This window comes from Urtica dioica, chromosome 1 (genome assembly GCF_054948205.1).
Source record: "Urtica dioica subsp. dioica isolate 48M chromosome 1, U.dioica_male_clone48M_v1_H2, whole genome shotgun sequence".
Taxonomy (NCBI): Eukaryota; Viridiplantae; Streptophyta; class Magnoliopsida; order Rosales; family Urticaceae; genus Urtica; species Urtica dioica.
Genome location: NC_142756.1, coordinates 4,379,774 through 4,400,784, shown reverse-complemented (window position 1 = coordinate 4,400,784; position 21,011 = coordinate 4,379,774). Strand labels below are relative to the sequence as shown.

The 21,011-nt window shown below is 35.3% G+C and overlaps 1 protein-coding gene and 3 long non-coding RNA genes across 5 annotated transcripts; all 4 read left to right on the top strand.

The window, feature by feature from the left end:
* Positions 1–1,889: 1,889 nt before the first annotated feature.
* Positions 1,890–4,185, top strand: LOC149406566 (uncharacterized). The gene is made up of 3 exons (XR_016296262.1): positions 1,890–2,392; positions 2,819–2,883; positions 3,361–4,185. It is a non-coding gene; the product is annotated as an uncharacterized LOC149406566 (long non-coding RNA).
* A 1,485-nt stretch (positions 4,186–5,670) lies between these two features.
* LOC149406565 (uncharacterized) lies at positions 5,671–7,151 on the top strand. 2 transcript variants are annotated; one of them, XR_016296278.1, is made up of 3 exons: positions 5,671–5,952; positions 6,116–6,190; positions 6,318–7,151. It is a non-coding gene; the product is annotated as an uncharacterized LOC149406565 (long non-coding RNA). The 2 variants fall into 2 exon arrangements; XR_016296279.1 differs by having other exon boundaries at positions 6,116–6,719; positions 6,812–7,151.
* A 3,347-nt stretch (positions 7,152–10,498) lies between these two features.
* LOC149406564 (uncharacterized) lies at positions 10,499–11,363 on the top strand. The gene is made up of 2 exons (XR_016295549.1): positions 10,499–10,572; positions 10,812–11,363. It is a non-coding gene; the product is annotated as an uncharacterized LOC149406564 (long non-coding RNA).
* Positions 11,364–16,710: 5,347 nt separating this feature from the next.
* On the top strand, positions 16,711–20,329 carry LOC149406563 (GDSL esterase/lipase At2g42990-like). The gene is made up of 3 exons (XM_089625372.1): positions 16,711–17,143; positions 17,995–18,487; positions 19,951–20,329. Exons 1-3 carry the CDS (start codon positions 16,745–16,747, stop codon positions 20,145–20,147), a joined length of 1,089 nt encoding a protein of 362 aa, XP_089481498.1. The 5' UTR covers positions 16,711–16,744; the 3' UTR covers positions 20,148–20,329.
* The last annotated feature ends 682 nt before the right edge of the window (positions 20,330–21,011 follow it).

Below are 21,011 nucleotides of genomic sequence, written 5' to 3'. Positions count from 1 at the left end.
GTGAATTATTGAAGGATCTATTTGTTGAAGAATATATATATTATTGTCGCATGTTTGTTTTTTCAACATATCCTTTTTTTACCAGACTTTATTCTTAGAGATGGGTGATGATAAGGCATGCATTCTCAGTAGAGATGGGTCATCTGTTGAAGTATTAAGCGTTTTGCATAAGTTAAATATGATCCAAGTTGAGCTTATGATTCACTTCCTTTATATTTTGTTACTATACCCATGTCTGCGAGATTTTATTTTGTTTGAAGTATTCATGTAAACAAGGCTTGTCAGTTTCATCACATAAAATATCTTTTAATCACATGTGAAAGATTAACAACTGAACTCATGCTCTGTAGTTTCTGACCAATGACAAATTCATGCTCTGTGATTTTTGATAAATAACTCAATGGTATTTCCGATTTTTGCTTAAACATATCATTTTATTATAATCTGATTTCATTTGTAATATCCTTGGAATTGGTTGGCAAACAGCAAGTTTCTGCGAACCAAAGTCTGCGAATATTTTAGGCAAAAGATTTGTTAACCATTTTCTTTTTCATTTGATATTGTAATGATTCTCACGTATTGCAAACTTCAAAGAGCTCTCTATGGTCGTGGCCCAAGCACTACGACCAACAAGGTCTCACATATAGTTCAGGTGGCTTCGAATGAATTATCCCTTTCCAGGTTCTGTTGTATTGGATATCTGATTTAAGTACACGTGCCAAATAACCTAACACAAACGTTCTTAGGTTTTTGCACATGTACTTGATTAACAACTGATGCTCAATAGAGGTCGGAAAAGGACATTAATATGCCTTTTTTTAATTCTTCAATCTAGATGTATGAGCATCGTGTAGCCTATTTGTTGTTCTATATCTCATACTTTCTTTTGTATTACTTTTCATGAAGCTAACATTTCACGACTTACGCTCTTGGGTTTGTCGGCATTGAAAGCGTAACTAGAAGATCTGGCTCGTTCAGTCGAGCAGCGGGCTATTATAGAGCATCGCAGAGACATGGAGATCAGAGTGGTAATTTATTTATTTTCTTACTATTTCCTAACTCTCTCTTGTTTACTAAAGTGTCCTTATTATGACCATCGGACTTGGGTCCACATTCTCTCTCTTTTTGATCTGCAGCGCAGGAGCTGGTCATATGACGCCAGCTGTGACGCTTTCATCGGAAGCATATGAATCATTTGTTCATCTTGTATCATTCTGGGCAAATGTGCCGGTGCAGAGCGAGATCCACTGTGGCGAGAACAAGCGAAGAAGATTAGGAGTTGGGAGGTTTGAATAGGTTGTCACCAATTTTTATTTTGTTACCAAATGACTCATTTTAATCTGAATTACCAAACTGTCTTCTCAACTCTGCACCGCTAATTATTTCTATACAGATCTAGTAACAATTTTGTCTTTTGGGTCCTTTATTTCATGAAATCGAGTACAAGGCGACAAAGACGGCCAATAAGTGACTTTTCGATATCAACCAGGGGTTCAAATCTGTCCCGCTCCAGCAACTCCTCCTCTGATCGACGGACCAGATCTCAATAAAAAATTAACAAAGCCATCATTGTCATCATCATCATCATCACCATCATCACCCACCATCATAATTCTCACCATGTTCCCTCATTGAAGAATTACTTCCCCGAAACTACTACAGCTTTGAACCTGGTAGCCCTTTTTTAAATGCCGATTAATTTGGGATGTGGGAGGATCATTTACTTTGTTTAGTTGAGAAAAATGGTAAATCAGAGAAACCAGGTATAAATTTTTTTTATTATTATTTTTACTATGTTTTTCTTTTTGTTTAGTTGCATCTTTTACTATAGGGTTTCTAAGAAAATATTTATCCCATGAACAAACGAAGAAATTGAAGTCTCTTTTCTAGTTGAAGATTGCTAAATTATTGTAGAATCATACTGAAAATTTCACGTATATTCCATGATGGGTATTTGTAGTATTATTTTTAAAGCCTGAAAGATAATTTAGGTCTCCTATTTCTTGCTTTAGTATTAATGTCTTAATTTCTTTTGTGACATGTTGGTTTCACATAGTGGATTCTAAACCCGAATCATTGTCGTAGCTGACCCACGACTGTGGTGTCATTTCTTCTTATCAGACAAAGCTGGAACCGTCCCTTGTTTTATTTACTAAATATATCTTTCAGGTTTAACTGTTTTAGTAGCTTCTTCTTTACTACTCTAAGAAGGTATACGTTCTTATAATTCTAACAGATAACTATGATTAACAGGTTAAGGCGCCGTTTAGCAATGTAGCCAACATTCTCCTGGACTGAAACAGAAACCGCGTGGAGTTGACTACCTCTCCCATTCTCTGTTTGTGGCGTAGAGTAATCTGCGATGGAGTTACAGTCTACGTTGCTTCAATAAGTCTCTCTCTCTCTCTCTCTCTCTCTCTCTCTCTCTCTCCCCATATATATATATATATCACTCTATTTTATTAGTCTTGATATTGTCTGAAAGAATCTAAATTCTAAAAAGAGTATTTGTATGTGTGTTTATTTTTTAAATCTTAGACATAATCTTTCAAATCTGAATTTTGGCGGCCTAAGAGGTCCATGGTACAGTGTCTGTGACATGTTATTCACTTGTTTATATAACCTTGTTGATTTAATATCATTTGTGATTTTTATTACAGAAGCGAAAAAATTTCTGGTCTTATTCTGTCTATACTCGCCCAATTCTGAATCTAAAACTCGGTCAGCTTTTTTTTTTCTTTTTTTTTTGTCTATGTGTTTTAAAATATAAAGATTTGTTTATGTATTAATTAAATATTGTTATCTGTGGAATTTACAGTTATCTTTCACAAGACAAGATAGCCAACCCGTGAATGCTGGGACTTTGGTTGGGGAACCTACAGTGTATGTGACATTTGTGTTCACTTGTTTATATAGTTTTATTTATCACTGTCAATTGTGATTTTTTTTGAAGAGGAACTAAATATAACTGGTCTTTTACTTACCCAATTCTGAATCTAAAAACGAACCTTTTTATAAAGCTTTTATGTGTTTTAACATACATACATTTGTTTATATATGAATTATATATCGTATTTTGTGGAATTTACAATGATCTTTCACAAGGCAAGATAGCCAACCCGCGAATGCTGCGACATCAGCAATTGCCTAACAAGATAAGAATGTTGAAGCCACATTAGCATTGTGACTCTGACCTAGAAATGGAATTTCTGTGTCGGTTAAATCCGGAACTGGAATTTTTGTGTTCCTGTAAAGGCAGGTGCAAAAGACTATTGTTGTTGTTGATAAAGCACACCACAAAAATATCGGCCGTATTGGTTCCATAAACTGGTGATATAGTATGTTTTTACTTTCTTGCAGTCAAAATTTTATAGTATATCAGTTTGTCTAATCGAGACCGTCGTAGCTGGGATTCTCCATGGTCTGGTCGGCAATACGAGTGAAGATATAGACCACCGTGGAAGAGCAATGGTGTTACTAAATTGGTAGCTGGTGTTTCCAGGCTCCGCTCATATCAAATATCAATTAGTTCATGATCTCAAGATGGACTGGAGCCATGATCTTAAGATACCCATATTTGTTGTTACACTCACAACAATCAACTTTACGTAGATCCCATTATATTCATTACGAGGGAGCCAACGTGGTAGGTTTCCTGTAAGTATATGTATCTACCTATATTTTCCTATTAATGTTATTCATAATGGAAAAGAGTCGGTGACATCTAGAACATTTGACAATTAATGACCTATCCATGTGTGTTTCAGAATTTAGACGACTGCTTAATGCACTATTCTTTTTTTACTCATCCAGCACCAATATTTATGAAGATATCCTCGTATCCTTTATTTTTTACTCATCCGATCTCATTATGTTTTTGTTAATATTATCAAGACTCTGTAATGCCGTTCAGAATCCTTTTTAGAAAATTTTATTTTTGCAATTGAATAAATCCATATCATAATGACTTTATTTGTGATTTGGTCGAGAGGTTTGGGTGCTATATCTGGGTGGTTGTGATTTTCTAGTGTATCATATGATGTATGTATATAATTTAGTTATATATGATGGTGCATGATAATTATAAGCGTGTAATGGGCTGTGTTTTTTTTCAACTTTATACAAAACCATAATGATGCATGATAATTATAAGCCTGTAATGGGCTGTTTTTTTCCTTCAACTTTATACAAAACCATTTGAGTGCTCATAGTTTGAGAATGTCACCGATTGTATAGTATTGGTTTGTTAGATTGCTTTAGCATTCTCGTTATTTTTCACTATTATATTGGTACGAATTGCATTTTCTTTTATTTGTTGGGAAATATTCTTTTCTGGTTGTGCATTGTTTTCTCTTTGTCAGCTCTATCTGCCAACTATTTGAATGCTCATAGTTTGACAATGTCACAGTCTGTATAATTTCGGTTTGTTGGATTGTCTTTCCGTTCTTGCTATTTTTCAGTATGGTCTTGTGTATAGTCGGCTTGCCTTTAAAAAAAAATCATCTCTGCTTAGCTATGAATTGCATTTTCTTCAATTTTTCTGGACAATTTTCTTTTTTGGTTTTGTATGTTATATCACACAACCAGATGGGGAAGGTCTTTGAGAATTTCACTGACTGTTTACACTCGGTTTGTTAGATTGCTATAGTATCCTTCTTTTCTTTTTTTACTGTGGTCACATGTAACATTAACTTCACTCGTATGTATAGTTGGCTAGGCTTTTTTTTTTCTTTTTCTTTTTTGCTTCTCTAGAGTGCTCTACTAATTGCATTTTCTTTCATTTTTCTCGGCAACATAAGAATCTCCTACAGCAACGATTGGATCTTTGTTCCCAAAAGTGCTGAAGATCATCATACATGGGATGAGACCGTTCTTGGGTCAACTAGCTAGTGTTGAAAGATGTGGCAAAGTAATAGAGGGTTACAAGAGATGGGTTAGAGAGAACAAGGACTATGTTCAGTTCTTGGAGTCAATGGTCAACGTAAGTTTCTACATATTCCTTTCGATTTCAATCTCCAATACTTATTGACTCTCATTACATTGCTTTTGTATAACCACACAGCGTAGTCATTTGAATTAGTTTTTTGTATGTTATGTTTTTCCTGATTTATAGCATTATTTTAAACTGTATGTGGTTTGTTATAAATAAACATATAGCCTGTAATGTAAATTGGATAATAAATTCAGAGAATAAAGAGCACTGCATAATTTCTCTCCTTTAATGGATTTTAGCTTTTTATCGATCTATTAAAGCAAAATTGCTAAATTTTTCTCATGTACTTATTGTTTGCTATTATTCTAAAAGCTAAAAGCTTTGGCTGAAGCGTAAAATTAAGCATTGGTTTGTGCAATTATTTTAAGCTCAGTATTGATTTTAATCTCATGTAGTGTTATTATCGTGTTTGTGAGTGTTAAGCAAGTAATTGACTCTATGAATACCATTCTAGTGATTGATAGATAATTGTGATTTTATTGTAACTTGTATGGAATTGGTGTGCAGGGTTTGACATGGCTGTTTCTGGAACAATTTTATTGCAAGTTTAAGCTTTGAGGTATACTTCTTACCCATAAAAGTATATTTTTTGAAAGTGTAAATCTGGATATCCGCTCCATTGTGGCGATTGATTACAAATTGTTTGTTGTTTGACACTAGTATGTAGTAGTATTTTCTTTTCAGTCCTTTGTTTCATTATGTCTACGGTGGAAAGACAGCCAAGAAATGAATTTTCCATATCAACGAGGGGTTCAAACCTCCTCGCTCGGGAAACTCCTCCGATCGGCAGACCACATATCAACAACCGATTAGTAGGGCCATCTCATTGTGTTTCCCCGACCACACGACAGCTCATTGGAGAACGACTGACAATACAGTCAGAGAAGTTCTCAGCAGATATTGGAATGGGAGGATTGTCATTCACTTAGTTGAGAACGGCAGTGAATCAGAGGAACCGGGTAAACATATATTTGATATTCTTTATGTTTTTCGTTTTGTTTAGTTTGATTCACTAGTATCTGAAATGGGAGGATGGACATTCACTTAGTTGAGAACGGCAGTGAATCAGAGGAACCGGGTAAACATATATTTGATATTCTTTATGTTTTTCGTTTTGTTTAGTTTGATTCACTAGTATCTGGAATGGGAGGATGGGCATTCACTTAGTTGAGAACGGCAGTGAATCAGAGGAACCGGGTAAAACATATATTTGATTCTTTTTGTATAGTTCGATTCACTAGTATCTGGATATGGTGTTGTGGGCTTGATGATGAATATATGGTAAAGATGAAATTGGTAGTAAGAAATAGTTTTTTAGCTGCAGACTTTAGAATGTAGTTGAGAAACTTTTTAGAGGACATGACCAATCGATCCATTGGCTTCGAATAACCCATGACAGGTGATGATCAGTGTATGCAGGTCCGTGTACTCGTGCCACTTTTATTTCTTTTGTTTGGTTTTGTTTTTTCCTAATATCTTGGTTCCTAAGAACGGTATTCCAACCTGCAAGTTCTCAGCAGATAATTTTTTTTTTTGAAACGAGACTCTTTATATTAACGGGGCATTAAGCCTAATTACAAAAGCGACGTGCGAGAGCACAGCCGGACTGTGTCTTACCTCCCACAAAGAACCAGGACCGTGTCCAACCTGCAAGTTCTCAGCAGATAATGGAATGAGAGGATTGGCATTCACTTAGTTGAGAACGGCAGTGAATCAGAGGAACCGGGTAAAACATATATATGATATTCTTTTTGTTTAGTTTGATTCACTAGTATCTGGATATGGTGTTGTGGGCTTGATGATAAATCTATTGCAAAGATGAAATTGGTAGAACGAAAGAAAGAGTTTTGAGCTGCAGACTTTGGAATGTCATTGAGAAACTTTTTAGAGGACATGACCAATCGATCCATTGGCTTCAAATTGTCCATGACAGATGAGGATTAGTGTATGCAGGTCCGTGTACTCGTGCCACTATTATTTCTTTTGTTTGGTTATGTTTTTTCCTGATATCTTGGTTCTTAGTTCATGATTTTAAGAAGGGCTGTAACCATGTTAAAACCCCGCTGCTCGACTTGAATAATATTGACAGAGACCTGTACTCATCACGAGGGAGCCAACGTGATAGGTTTCCTGTAAGTATATATATCTGCGTATGTTTTGGTGGACAAACAAGGTTTTTTTTTTTTTTTTTTTTTTTTTTTTTAATGGAAGAGTCGGTGACATCTAGAACATTTTATAACTATTTTTTTTTTTCTGTTCGGTCCTTTCTCATTATGTTTTTGTTAATATCATCAATACTCTATAATGCCATTCAACATCCTTTAATTTTTAGAAAATTTTATTTTTGTAATTGAAAAAGCCATGTTAATGACTTTATTATTGATATGGTCGAGAGTATTGGGTGCTATTATTATAGGTGGTTGTGAGTTTCTAGTGTATCATATGATATATGTATATAATTTAGTTATATATGATGGTGCACGATAATGATTAGCGTGTAGGGCTTTTTTTTCCAATTTTATATGTTGTGATATTACAAAACCATTTGAATGCTCATAGTTTGAGAATGTCACCCATTGTATAGTATTGGTTTGTTAGATTGCTTTAGGATTCTTGTTATTTTCCACTATTATAAAATGTATGGATGTCTTGGCTTGGCGTGTTTTTTTTTTCTTTTCTTTTTCTTTTCTTACCTGGTTTGATACTAGTTGCATTTTATTTCATTTGTTGGGCAATATTCTTTTCTTGTTGTGTAGTGTTTTATTAGACAACCATTTGAATGCTTGTAGTTTGACAATTTCACTGTCTGTATGATTTCGTTTCTTTTTCTGGTTTGTTGGATTGCCTTTGCGTTCTTGTTATTTTTCAATATGATCTTGTGTATAGTTGGCTTGACATGTTTTTTAATTCATCTCTGCTTGGCTACGAATTGCATTTCCTTCCATTTTTCTATGTAATATTCTTCTTTGGTTGTGTATGTTTGTTTGACTTTTTTCAGCTTTATATGTTGTGTTATCACACAACCATTTGAAAGGTCTTTGAGAGTGTCACTGACTGTATAGTCTCGTTTTGTTCGATTACTTTAGTATCCTACATGTAAATTCAACTTGACTCGTACGGATGGTTTTTTTTTTTTTTTTTTTTGCTCAAGTAATCGAATTTCTTTTATTTTTCTGGGCAATATTTTTTGGATTACGTCGTGTGTGCTTGTGAAGATGCTCTGCACAGTGAGGCCAAAATATGTACAACATATAGATACAATCCATTACATATTAAGTGGTATGCAACTCTCTAATTACGGAAAACAATACAGAATAAATAACACGTTATACACAGCTTATATTTCACACAATATGCAGTATTAATATTTAATATAACTCATAAATACATGGCAACATAATTCACATAATATAACTACCGAAAGTTTGAATGTCACTTATTAGTTATTTGCTTGTGTTTACTTATAATAAATTGTCTGAAAGTCTGAATTATTATGTGATATAGACCAAGGGATGTATTTGACAAGTTACTTAATCATGTATTTGTCTATAATTTAGAGGTCATGGATGGTCTATAATCTATACATGCTTGTAATTTCTACTGTTACATGTAGTTATTTTGTCAACTTGTAATGTTGAGTGTTTGCCTTGTTAAAGTGCTTTGGGGATTACGGCATGTTCTAATTGGTGTCATTTTAGGTGGTTATGTTGTCACAGCGTTCACAGATTCTATTTACAGCTTCAAACGGATGACTTGAAATTTACTCTGTTGTGAGGCAATACGCAGAAAAGTTCTCTATAATATCGAGCCTTTGTGGTGGTTAGGTAGTGGCTTTTTAAACCATAATCTTCGTTAAACTATTATAATTTTGGTTCGCCTTTGTGAGGCAATCTGGAAAATATAATTTTTTTAACAATTTGATAGGTTAGGTTGTATGGTTATTAAAGAAAACAGGTTGAAAAATTAAATATTAGGTTAACTCCTTAAAATTGTAAAGAAAACAGGTTGAAAAATTAAATATTAGGTTAACTCCTTAAAACTGTTTTTATAAATTGATGGACATGGCAAATATTATTTTCGAGTTCGTGTTGTAGCTTTATATGTTTATGATATTACACAGCCACAACCATTTGAATCAATGCGCATAGTTTGAGAATGTCACGGATTGGTTTGTTGTTCGTTTTCCCTATGGTTATATGTATGGTTGACTTGGCTTGTCATTTTCTCTCCTAATTCTTCGCTGGTTCGCCGCTAATAGTTTCTAGGCTATAGTGTGCGCGCTTGTGAAAATATGTCATGTGAGCTTCTCAGGGTTGTAGTTTTTAACTAGACTAATAAAACAAATTGTTTGCTATGATTTAACTTTTTTGGTTTTATAGCGTAAGCGTAACTACTCAATGAGATAGTACGTGAAAGTCATTTTGGTTCTCAAATTAACATTTTGAACAAAAAAATTATTATACTATTTATAATGTAGTATTTTAGTTATTTTCATAAGATATTTAACCAAGGTCTTTGTTTATATTTTAAAACGCTTTACTAATTGTAAATGTTTTGACAGAGAAAAAAATTATGTGCATAGATAATTAAATAAGAAAGTTTATTACAATATTAAATTATTGGAAAAAAAATTAATTTAAAAAAATTATTTTAAAAAAAAAATTAATGCAGTTTGAATTTGTATTATGATGAACTGGTAATATATAACCTTAATAAATTATTGGAAAAAATAATAATTTAAAAAATCTAATTAAATAATAATTTTGTAGACTTAGTGAGTTACTGAGTTTTGTATGTATATTGAAAATGCGTGAACAATGTTAAGAGATGATATTTCCTTTGGTAAGTGGGGTGAAGTGAAGAAATTATGAAATAATCTCTGTGAAAATGCGTGAACAACGTAAGAGAAGTGAAGCCAAACAATGGGTAGATATGAAAATAGTAGGATGGTAAAGATCAAATTATAGATTGAAGAAATTGGATGTGATGATTTATGATTGGAAGAAATAGTCTCTGTGAAAGACCATCAAAAAAGAAAGATATGAAAATTTCTTTTACCTTTTGTTTGTGGGAATAAATCATGCAGTATGTTCATCAGGGATCAATTTGTGGTTTTAGATGTATACAAAATGTTAGAGCAAAGATTGCATGAAACGTTGTTCCTCTATCTCTATGTGTGTGTGTGTTATGGTAACACCGTTGGTGAATGAGTATTCCTTCTAATTTTTCTCTTATGGTAACAGTGTTCTTGACTTGATTTGTTTTAGGTTTTATCTTCAATGACGAAGTCTAAAGGAACCAAGGTAGATGAGGCCTCCTAAAAAAGTGTCCGAAGAAGCCCTAGGACGGCTTCGAAAAGGAAAATTATTTCGTCGTCCAAGAGTTCCGACGATGACGACGCGTTCATGGTCGTACCACCAAAGATAAAAAAGGTATAGAATAAAAACTAAGCGACTTATTTAGAGTAGTGTAAGGTGATGCGGTGTTTTGTTTTGTGTTTGATATAGACTAAAAACAAGGCCGAGTCCTCGGGCGTTGCGGCGGCCTCGGAGAGTCCTACCACTTTTATTCATCGAAAGGTGAGTGTCACAAACCATTTGGATCCTGGTAACAAACTCACCCACTTCGTGACATATGTGTCACGAACTCGCTGACTTCGTGACAGATGTGTCACGGACTGACCTAGTCCGTGACACATCTGTCACGAAGTCAGCGAGTTCGTGACACATCTGTCACGAAGTGAGTGAGTCCGTGACATATCTGTAACGAACTCAAATATAATGGTTTCACTAATAATGTCATCGACTCATATGTGTAGGAGTGGAGACGGTATATACCGGAGGCCAACGTTGAAGGTTTTTCTTTAAACTTCCAGGGGAGATTGGAAAATTTCCTCGCTCTCTTACTCGGCCGCAGCGCCGAAACTCAAGTTGGCTTCGCCCAATCATGTTTTTGGCAGTTTGTGGGGCAACCCAAAATAGTTCGGTCATCGACGATTATAAGCCACGTGGTGTTGAGGACCGGGAGCTTCGAGGGAGAAAGCACTGACGGGCTTCTAATTGAGATTGTAGGCCAAGTTCGGGAGTTTACGAAGAAAGAATTCCAGGAGATTACATTTCTCAAAGTCGTTGATGACTACAAGGAATTCAAGTTCGAGGGGGTTGTTTCTGACTATGAGAACCTGGATTCTTTTGCTCTAACATGTACTTGTATTTTGCAAGAGGCATATGACTCATCATCAGGCCCATATAAGGACTCTATTGCACATTCTTTTTCCCTCCATGCTTTTCTGTATGAAATATTGACTCCAACCTCTGTTCGCATGCAACTCTGGATCTCACAATTGGATCAATAAATTTGTGTTTCACCATTTCTCCAACCAACTCTGCAGTAGCTTGCGGTTGCATTTTTTGTCTGTCCTCCATAGAACAAGTGTGCTTTGGATCATATCTTGAACCATAAACACGTACACACGGTCAAAAACATAAAAAAAAATTGCATTCATTTCGTGACAGATCTGTCACGAAGTGCATCCACTTCGTGATACTTGTGTCGCGGACTGTATCTGATTCGGGAGTCGTAACCGAACATTGTGGTGGAAGAAGAGGCTCTTGCTGATGTTGAGTCTGTGGTGGAGCCTCTATCGACAAAATAACTGGTGGTGGAGACCATCTGGGTTGGGGTGTCGCCTGGCTAAAAGTATTGATGTCATCCAACCCAACAATATCATTGACGAAAGCCTCCGGACTTGGTAAGTCTCATTCACGTGACTCGGATATAGGACTCGGCATGTTTAGAATGATCCTGCTTCGATTGCAAGCGAATCCACTCTCGCTTGTGTTTGATGTTGGAGTGGATCCAACTCGTGGAGAAGAGGCTTCATCCGCTTTTTTTTATCCTGAAATGCCTCCTGACTAATCTCAAGTACAAGACCGTACTTGAGGAAAGTCAATTAACAAGAACCCCATTAATAGCTCTTAGATACCATGAATGAAAAGAGCTAAGACAAGATAACATTCAATGAAAGCAGCAACAATGCCAGTTAAAGAGAACATAAGATGATGAATAGAATAATGTTTTGGGTCTATAGTTCATGTTAGAATAGGTATTGTATTCTGTATTCTTGTTATCATCCATCGTTACTGTTGATAAGATTCAACTTCGTCCGGTTTGGTTCGTTCTTCCTCAAGTACAAATAACATCGTAAACTTTCGTCGTAATCTATGGTTAGCGGTATGAGCCCGTCAGCTTCATGTTTGACGTTGATTGAATGCGTTGCAAGGGTCACGTTCAACCGAGCATACAATGTTTGCATCAAACTTGGGTAATTCAAATTAGTAGGAAGTAAAAGCATAAAAGTACCACCCTCTTGATATACGTCCGATTTTACCCACTTCCCGCTATGCTTAGCATATAAACATATTTCCACCATAGTTATATACGTTCAGTCATATTAGATATGAGTATTAAAAAACGGTTATTAACATCGAAAAACATCCAGTTCGTGACACTAGTGTCACGAACTAGATCTAGTTTGTGACACCATGGAAAAATCAGGAATTCAACAAAAAAAAACACCGTTTTTGACAAACAAATCACACCCAAACACAATGAAACATATTTCAACATGAATCAAATAATTAAATATGTTCTTGTATGTTAAAGATAGGAAGAACTTACCAAAATATGTTTGAAGAAATTTTGGATCTAGGATTTGCAAGAAGAAGAAGTTTGGATCTTGAAGTTTTTATGAACAATTTGCAGAAAACAAACTTGAATCTTGAAGTTTTGATGAACAACATTTGATTGCAAAATGGTTTTAGATGGGTTTAGCATTATTGCAAAATGAGTTTAAAATGGGATTAAGAAACTTACCCTCGGCGAGCAAGAAGATTCCGGCGACCCAAGAGATGAAGATTCCGGCGACCCAAGAAGCTTCACTCGGTCATTCTCCAGCTGAGCGCAAGAGGAAGAAGAAGGTGAAAAAAACGTCAAAGAAGTTTGCAGAGGGGAGAAGTGAAACGTAGATGTGTTTGAGAGGATAAAGAGTGTTGAGGGTAGTTGGGGAAAATTTAATTTCTCTCACCTACCAAAAGTACTAGTTTTGTCAATTTTTTTGTTTTGGACTAAATTTGGTAAGTGATAACAAGATGGTATTATTAGTGTCAATTCCCTTAACAAAAACTGATTTAGGGTTTGGTAAAATAAATATATTATAGTAAAAAGACTAAAAATAAATATGCTCTTTTGTCTCCTGTACGAGGATTAATATAGTAAAAAGACTAAAAATAAATATGCTCTTCTGTTTCCTGTACGAGGATATTGCAGTAATTTGTAAAGTAAACTTAAAAACACTTTTTCTAAAAGCTAAGAATCCTATTTTTTCAACTCATGTACAAAATCTAAAATCACTTTTGAAGTTTTTTGTAAAAACAGTTTTGCCAAACACCAGATAAACAGTTTAGTTTATTCTAAAAACAAAAACGAAGCTTTTTAATCTCAACCAAACGCAGCCAATATATTGTGTACAATTTTATCATTTTTTTCTTTACTTTTTTTTTTAAGTAACATATTTGTCAACAATAATAGGATTATGTGTCATTTTACCAACAAGAGAAAATGAAAATGACATGCAAATAGACAAAGTCTCGCCGTCAATATAAGGTCATAAAAGAAGTAAATGAAGTCGTTCATTGATTCGTCGTCATTAGCGCGCCGTCCATAGATGCATTGTCTATTGGCGCGCCGTCTATTGGTCCTCCATCTACAAAGGCGCCGTTCAACGGTGGTCCTTTAATGAGACGTCGTCCAGTGGCGCTTCGTCCAAATGTCCGCCGTTTAGTGAGGCACCGTCTATCGGTGATGTGTCTATTAGTATGTCTATCGGTGCTCCGTCTAGTAAGACACCGTATAATGGCGCGTCGTCCATTGATGCATCATTTATTTATTCACCTTCTATTGATGCCGTTCATTGGCACACTGTCTACTGCGGTGCAGTCCAGTGGCATGATGTCCAATGATGCGCCATCCATTGGCATGTTGTCCACTGAGGCATTGTCCACTAGTGTGTCATCCATTAGCATGCCGTCTATTAAGGCGCCATCTATTGATTTGTCGTCCTTTGTCGCGTCGTCTATAAGTGCGTCTTCCATTGGCGTGACATATAGTGGTGTGCCTTCTACAGAGGTGTCGTATAGTGACGCGTCCTCTACAAAGATGTCATCTAGTTGGGCGTCGTGCAGTGACACCATCCAATTGTGCACCGTCCCACGAGACACCATCCATTGGTGTGTCATCTAGTAGCGCGCCTTCCATTGGTGGACTGTCTAGTAAGTAGTAACACGTATTCTATTGAGGTGCCTCCATTGGTGCAACGTCCATTGACCATCATGTTTTGCTACCTCGACTAAGAGGCGATTTAGCCTCTCTCTTATAATTAGAAATACCTCCTCTCTGTCATGGATTTAAATACTGAGGAACCGGTCGAGAATCGGGTTTTGGCTAAGTATTATAAACATCATAGGTTATTCCGTTGGTGCAACGATAAATTTGAAGTCCATTGATGGATCTAACAAGATGAAAACAAGAGATTACTATGAAATATTGAAGGATGCGGAGAAAGACAATGTGGTACAAGTTGTGACCGACAACAGATCAAACTATAAGTCAGCTGGTATGAAATTGACGCGGCGTTGTAACTTGTACTGGATACCTTGTACCACACATTACTTAGATTTTATATTGAATATGTTGGGAAGGGGGGACAATGTTAAGCTGACAGTCAAAGCAGCGAGGGATGTGACGAAGTTCATCTGCAACCACGGTAAATTGTTGTCAAAGTTAAGCGAGGTTTTCCTAAGTGAAATTGTCCGTCTCGGGGCAATAAGTTTTGCAACAAATTATCACGTTCTTAATAGTCTCTCCAAGAAAAGAGCTTCGTTGAGGACGTTGTTCAGCAGTTAATGGTGGGATGACAACAAAACTATATGTGGGGAGAATAATACAACACTAAGACTATTTTTGAACCAGATATTTTGACAATATCATGTGCATTATTTTTGAGCTTGTATACACCACTTTTCGATTGGTGGACACTGACATGCATCCGACGATGAGATTACCATATTACGTGTTTCATGATATGAAGAAAAAGTTGGAAGCGCTCAACGGGAAAAAAATGGGTTATCGATTATACGATTGTTATATTTTAAATCATTATATCTTTGATATAGTCTTCGAAAAAATTAAGAAAACTCAACAAAATACGACGGATTTCGTATGATTTTGTCGGAGTGCGACGAGCTTCAACAGCGGATAATAAGAAGAAATTAATGAGAAATACATTTTTAAATTAAAAGAAATTATAGATATTCTATTTTCTCTACCAGGTGATATTAAAAGTCATCAAATTATTAGTTTTTTAAAATTTTCATTTTTAATTATTACAATAACTATAATTAGTTGGAGCTTTAAAGTCTATAAATTTTCTAGGAGGTTTGCAGGGAGTTGAGCCCCACAAAATTAGTTAACTCATCACATCACATGCTTCACTTATTCAGTGACTAGAGTTATATAACTATCCAACCAAACTTCTTCCCCACAAAATTTAAACATCCCTTTTAAGTACTCATCACTTTCTTATAAATATACTATCCCCAGGATCGAATTCGTTGGTATATATATCCTATTAAAATTGTCAATTTTATTTTTAAAATAAAATTTAATTTAAAGCCAAAAATAATATACTCAGATATATTAACTAAGAACTCAACAAAAGAACCCATGAAACCATCACACTAGTAGTATATTCAAAAACTTGCGGGAAACACATAATTATTCTTTAAAACTTGATCAGACACAACTTCTCTAATATTGATTGTCAATCAAAATATTTATTATATGAAGTCAACTGATAAATGTTAGTTTGCTATTTCTTTTTCATTTTATTTATAGTTTTTCGGTAGGAAAAATTTCTAACTTAAATAATTTGAACAGAATGAAATAGTGAAGCTTGGCGATTAAATACAAGCATCGATCCGTCTTCAATTTTGAATAATTCATTTTTTTCATTATGCTCATATTAAGTGATTCATCTACCATATGTCAATGTCTTAAAAATGAGTATTTGCAGCTATAAAATATATTTTTACATCATGTTTTTTTTAATCATTCGCATCACGTGTTTCACTCGCACTGCTCATTTGTCTGATTCTTGCGACGGATTTGAGTTTTGTAAACGAAACATGTATTTTTGGATCAAAAGTTGAAAACAATAAAATAGGAATATATTGTGTGGTATTTAATTTAGGGTGAATTGGAAGTGAACAGAGCATATTAACTGAATGTTAAATTTAATACAGATCACGGACATTACGTTTAGAAGTTAATTCAGCAAAGTCTAAAAGTTACTAATAATGTATATTGAATAGTAGCAGTAAAGTCGTCCCATTTTAGAATAATTAGGTTTTTATCGGGAAGTATATATTTATATCACCTTCAAAGTGCATGTGCGCATGGACCATGATCTACTAAAAATTATTATAAAAAAAAAATAAAAAGTAAAACAAAATACACATTCACCATTGGTGGTGAATGAAAACTAGAGATTATTTGTCTTATACATATACTCAGTTATTGTCATTAAATTTTGAGACCTAACCATATGTATCACTCCCACGCATATAATAATAATCTCAGCTTCCACGTATTATAAACGCACACAAAATAAGAGAACACTCTCTGACGTCACTAATGGCATTCTCTCAAACTTCAAAATGGATTCTGTCCACAGCAATACTCATCCTTCACTATTTCTCCCACCACCACCACCACTTTGCGGCGGCGGCGGCGGCGAGGAATATTCCGGCGGTCATAGTGTTCGGAGACTCGTCTGTGGACGCCGGAAACAACAACCAGTACGCGACGCTTCTAAGGAGCAACTTCAAGCCCTACGGCCGCGATTTCGCCGGCGGCCCCACCGGCCGTTTCTGCAACGGTCGGATTCCGCCGGACTTCATATCGGAGGGATTCGGGCTGAGACCGACAGTCCCGGCTTACTTGGATCCCGCCTATGGAATTTCCGATTTTGCCACCGGAGTCTGCTTTGCCTCCGCCGGAACTGGCTATGACAATGCAACTTCCGATGTGCTCGTGAGTATTATTATATTCTTATTGTTGCTTGGTCTCCGAAACATAATACAATTGAAATATCTACTTTTATTTATTGGGTTTCAGGCAACTTGCTATATTATAGTTAATAATATATCTGTTAATAACAATATATACATTTTTTTTATTATTATAGAAAAGTACTCGACTCATATCCGAAATTATAAATCTAAAAATTAGATCTAATGTACAATGTCTTTGTTAGTTAGATCTATGATTTTAGGATATGATTTTGGCGATTATAGGTCAATGTTGGTATTGAATATTGATCCACTACAACCTCTAGTAATTTTTTTGGAAATAATTCTAGTAATTTCTTTCTGTATATAAAAAGGTTCCAATAATGTGAATTTGTTATAAATCATCCTCTTTTATTAAAGAGCATTGCTATGTGACACGGGTCACGACAACGAACGACCCACTCACATTTTGACACGTGGCAGTGCTGCCACGTGTCAAAATGTGAGTGGGTCGTTCGTTGTCGTGACCCGTGTCACATATAATTTCCGTTTATTAAAACAGATCTACAGAACCACTCATTCAATTTCAAACAGCTTATCTAAATGTAATGGTAGCATATCCTAATTAAAATTGACAAAATAAAATCCGAAATACACGTAATTTTTTTTTTCAATCTCTTGGATGAGCAAATTTATTAAAACTAAGTAAATAAAAGTGCAGTTTAGGCTCCTTCCTTCTTAAATATCCTTAAAGAAAATAACCACAAACATTTAAAAACTAAATAAATGTCTATTTTTTTTTTCTTCCTTTCTTAAAATTAAATTTTATTATTAAATGTCACATTTTAATCACCTTGTATTTATTACGATCAGAACGTGATTCCACTGTGGAAAGAAGTAGAGTACTACAAGGAATATCAAGCCAAACTGAGAGCCCACCTTGGTCCCCGGAAGGCAGAGAGAATATTCCGGCGAGCGGTGTATCTGGTGAGCCTCGGGACCAACGACTTCCTGGAGAACTACTTCATCTTCCCGAGGCGGCGGTGCGAATTCACGGTGGAAGAGTATCAAGATTTCTTGATCGGCACAGCCACGGAGTTCTTCAGGAAAATCCACAGCCTCGGGGCCCGGAGGATCTCTCTGACGGGTCTGCCTCCGATGGGGTGTTTGCCGTTGGAGAGGACGGTCAACATTCTGGGCCACAACGAGTGCGACGAGAAGCTCAACGGAGTGGCTTCGCAGTTCAACCGGAAGCTCGGTGACATGGCCGCCAAGTTGAACGGAGAGCTTCGTGGGTTTAGGTTGGTCTTCACGGAGAGTGTTTACGACTTCGTTTACAATATCATCAACAATCCTGCTTCATACGGTACGTCCATTCACTTTTTTACCTTTATTTATTTTTTTAACTCTTTCAGGTAATGGTAATATGTATCCCTCAACAGTCATCGGTTTCAATTATTTATAATTACGGAGTCGCTTGATGATATTACAAAATTTAAACTCTGATTTAGCATAGACAATAGAACGTAAACACTGAAAGCATAGGACTGTGAAAATCGTAGTGAAGATGCTAAAAGTAAAGAAAATAAATAGTTACATGGCTTATATAAGCTTATTAGTTTAAATTAAAAAGATAAAATTGGTATAAACAAAATTGAAATCTGTCAGTTATGAATATTAATTCAAATGGAGCTTGAGTAGCCAAGAAATATAAAATTGTCAAAATAGTCCATGTTTGTTTTTATTTGCAAAATAGCAGATAAATCACATTAACCCACTTGATCAAACAAAAATATATTTCATTAAAATAAAGGGTTACCAAATATAAATTAATCAACAAAAATAAATAAATAAAAATATCACAATAAATAACTCTTTCATTAATAGATTAAAAAAATTCTCTAAAAATATTACGAGATCTTCATCGTCGATCTTCACCGCCGAGTTAACTTATCATCTTTCTCGAGTCACCAATTCTCCGACCAGAGACATAGAACCGCCAACTCTCTCACAAATTAACCCATAATTAATACGAATAAACCGAAATAAACAAAAATAAACTTAAATAAACTGAACTAAACTTGGAGGCCTTCGCCTCTCCTTGTTCGAGCGCCCCAGAGCTTGTCGCCGAGACCCTAGGGCGCCTTCTTCGGCCTGTTCGCGCGTGTCTCTCTCCGCCGGTGCTAGAATTCGCTTGTGAAACCCTAGATCGCGCGTCCGATCTCCGCCGACCTCTCTCGCTTCAGATCCGCTTCGGAAATTTGCGCCTCCGCCTTGGTTGACGTCCGACGTGGTCGCTCGAGTCGTCACTTCTTCTCCTTCGACCGTCGCGGCCGTCGCGATTCCTTTCGTGCACCGATCATCGTTGAAGCTCGGGAGGATTGAGGCGTGGATTTTGTCGGAAGTCGAGAGAGAGAGAGAGAGAGAGAGAGAGAGAGAGAGAGTTACAAACTATGTTGATATTAATCCCTGAAATCATGCAATATACGTGGATAATCATTGACTTATTCATACGATTCTTTCTTCAAATAAAACGATATTACATTAGGGGTATTTCCGACATAAAAATATTGGCTGAAACGCCACGTCAACGAAATTGGTCATTTCTCAAAATAAATGTAAACTTTGACTATTATGCAATCTCAACGTTTGAATTTGTCTAATCCGTCGTCTAACTATAATTATTCTAATTTAAATAGTGTGAAATATTAGTTACGAATATTATGTATACGTCCGATTTCTCTAGCTGACTGCCTTTAGCGGATGATATTATTATTCATATAAAAATGTAGAAAGAACTGTGGGGCATTAATATTAGTGACGTGGCAGGTTTCGAGGAGAGTGGAGTGGCATGTTGTTCAACAGGAACAGTGGAAATGAGTTATCTATGCAGTGAGCTTAGTCCATTGACATGCAGTGATGCCAATAAATACGTATTTTGGGACGCATTTCATCTTACAGAGAGAACTAATTATATCATCTCTACTCACATAATTCCTTTGCTTAAGAAAAAGTTTCTGTCATAGCTACAATTTTGTTAGCAATATACTATATGAACCGTGATAAATTGCTGCCAGTGCTACAACGAGCATGCTATTTAGATATAATTCATAGTTAGCAATGTATCAATCACTTTTCTATGGACATATTATATTTTTTTGTTTGCGTTGGTACCTCCTGAGTTTAGGTTTTGATTTTTATTTTTACATATACATCAAAAGTTCAGAGTTGAAGCGAAACTACACCACAAAGTCATGGCCTACCAGTGCCAAAAATCTTACAAAAATTATGGCAGATTCACATATTAATAAAAATTTATGAGATATATCTATACTATCATCATATTAAAATTTACTTGCGGAAATGATCTTTGGTGTAAAATACTTGCCGTATTTTATGTAAATTATTTTAAGAGGCAAATTAATCATGTTAATGTGGTCATAATAATTCAAGCGAATTTACGCAATATAGACCACATTAAACATAGAGAAAATGTTCAAACTAGGCCACATAAAACTATTGCAGTTAAAGAATAACAAACCTTGGCTAAGTTTTTAATAAGTAGCCAATTGAATGAATTAGGCAGTTTTTATTTTTGTTTATTTACTATTCTATCCTTTTAATTTTAGTCGTTTTTTTTATTTCATTTTTAAAAAAGTCGGTTTACACGTTGATACTTTTTATTTTATTTTTTATTTATCTTTAGTGATTTTATTTGTGTTGATTTATAGGCTATTACGTTTTAATATTTTTTTAAAACACTAGTTTCCTTTTCTTTATAATATGATTTTAAACTATATGTTGTTAGCAATATTACATAAATAATATTGATACAAACGAATAAAGACAAATTGCTTGTAAAGGAAAAACACGTAAATAAATTACAAAAC

Coding starts and splice junctions, on each gene's coding strand:
- LOC149406563 (XM_089625372.1), top strand. CDS start 16,745: ATGGCATTCTCTCAAACTTCAAAATGGATTCTGTCCACAGCAATACTC. Junction 17,144..17,994: donor ATGCAACTTCCGATGTGCTC/GTGAGTATTATT, acceptor TATTACGATCAG/AACGTGATTCCACTGTGGAA. Junction 18,488..19,950: donor CAACAATCCTGCTTCATACG/GTACGTCCATTC, acceptor GTGACGTGGCAG/GTTTCGAGGAGAGTGGAGTG.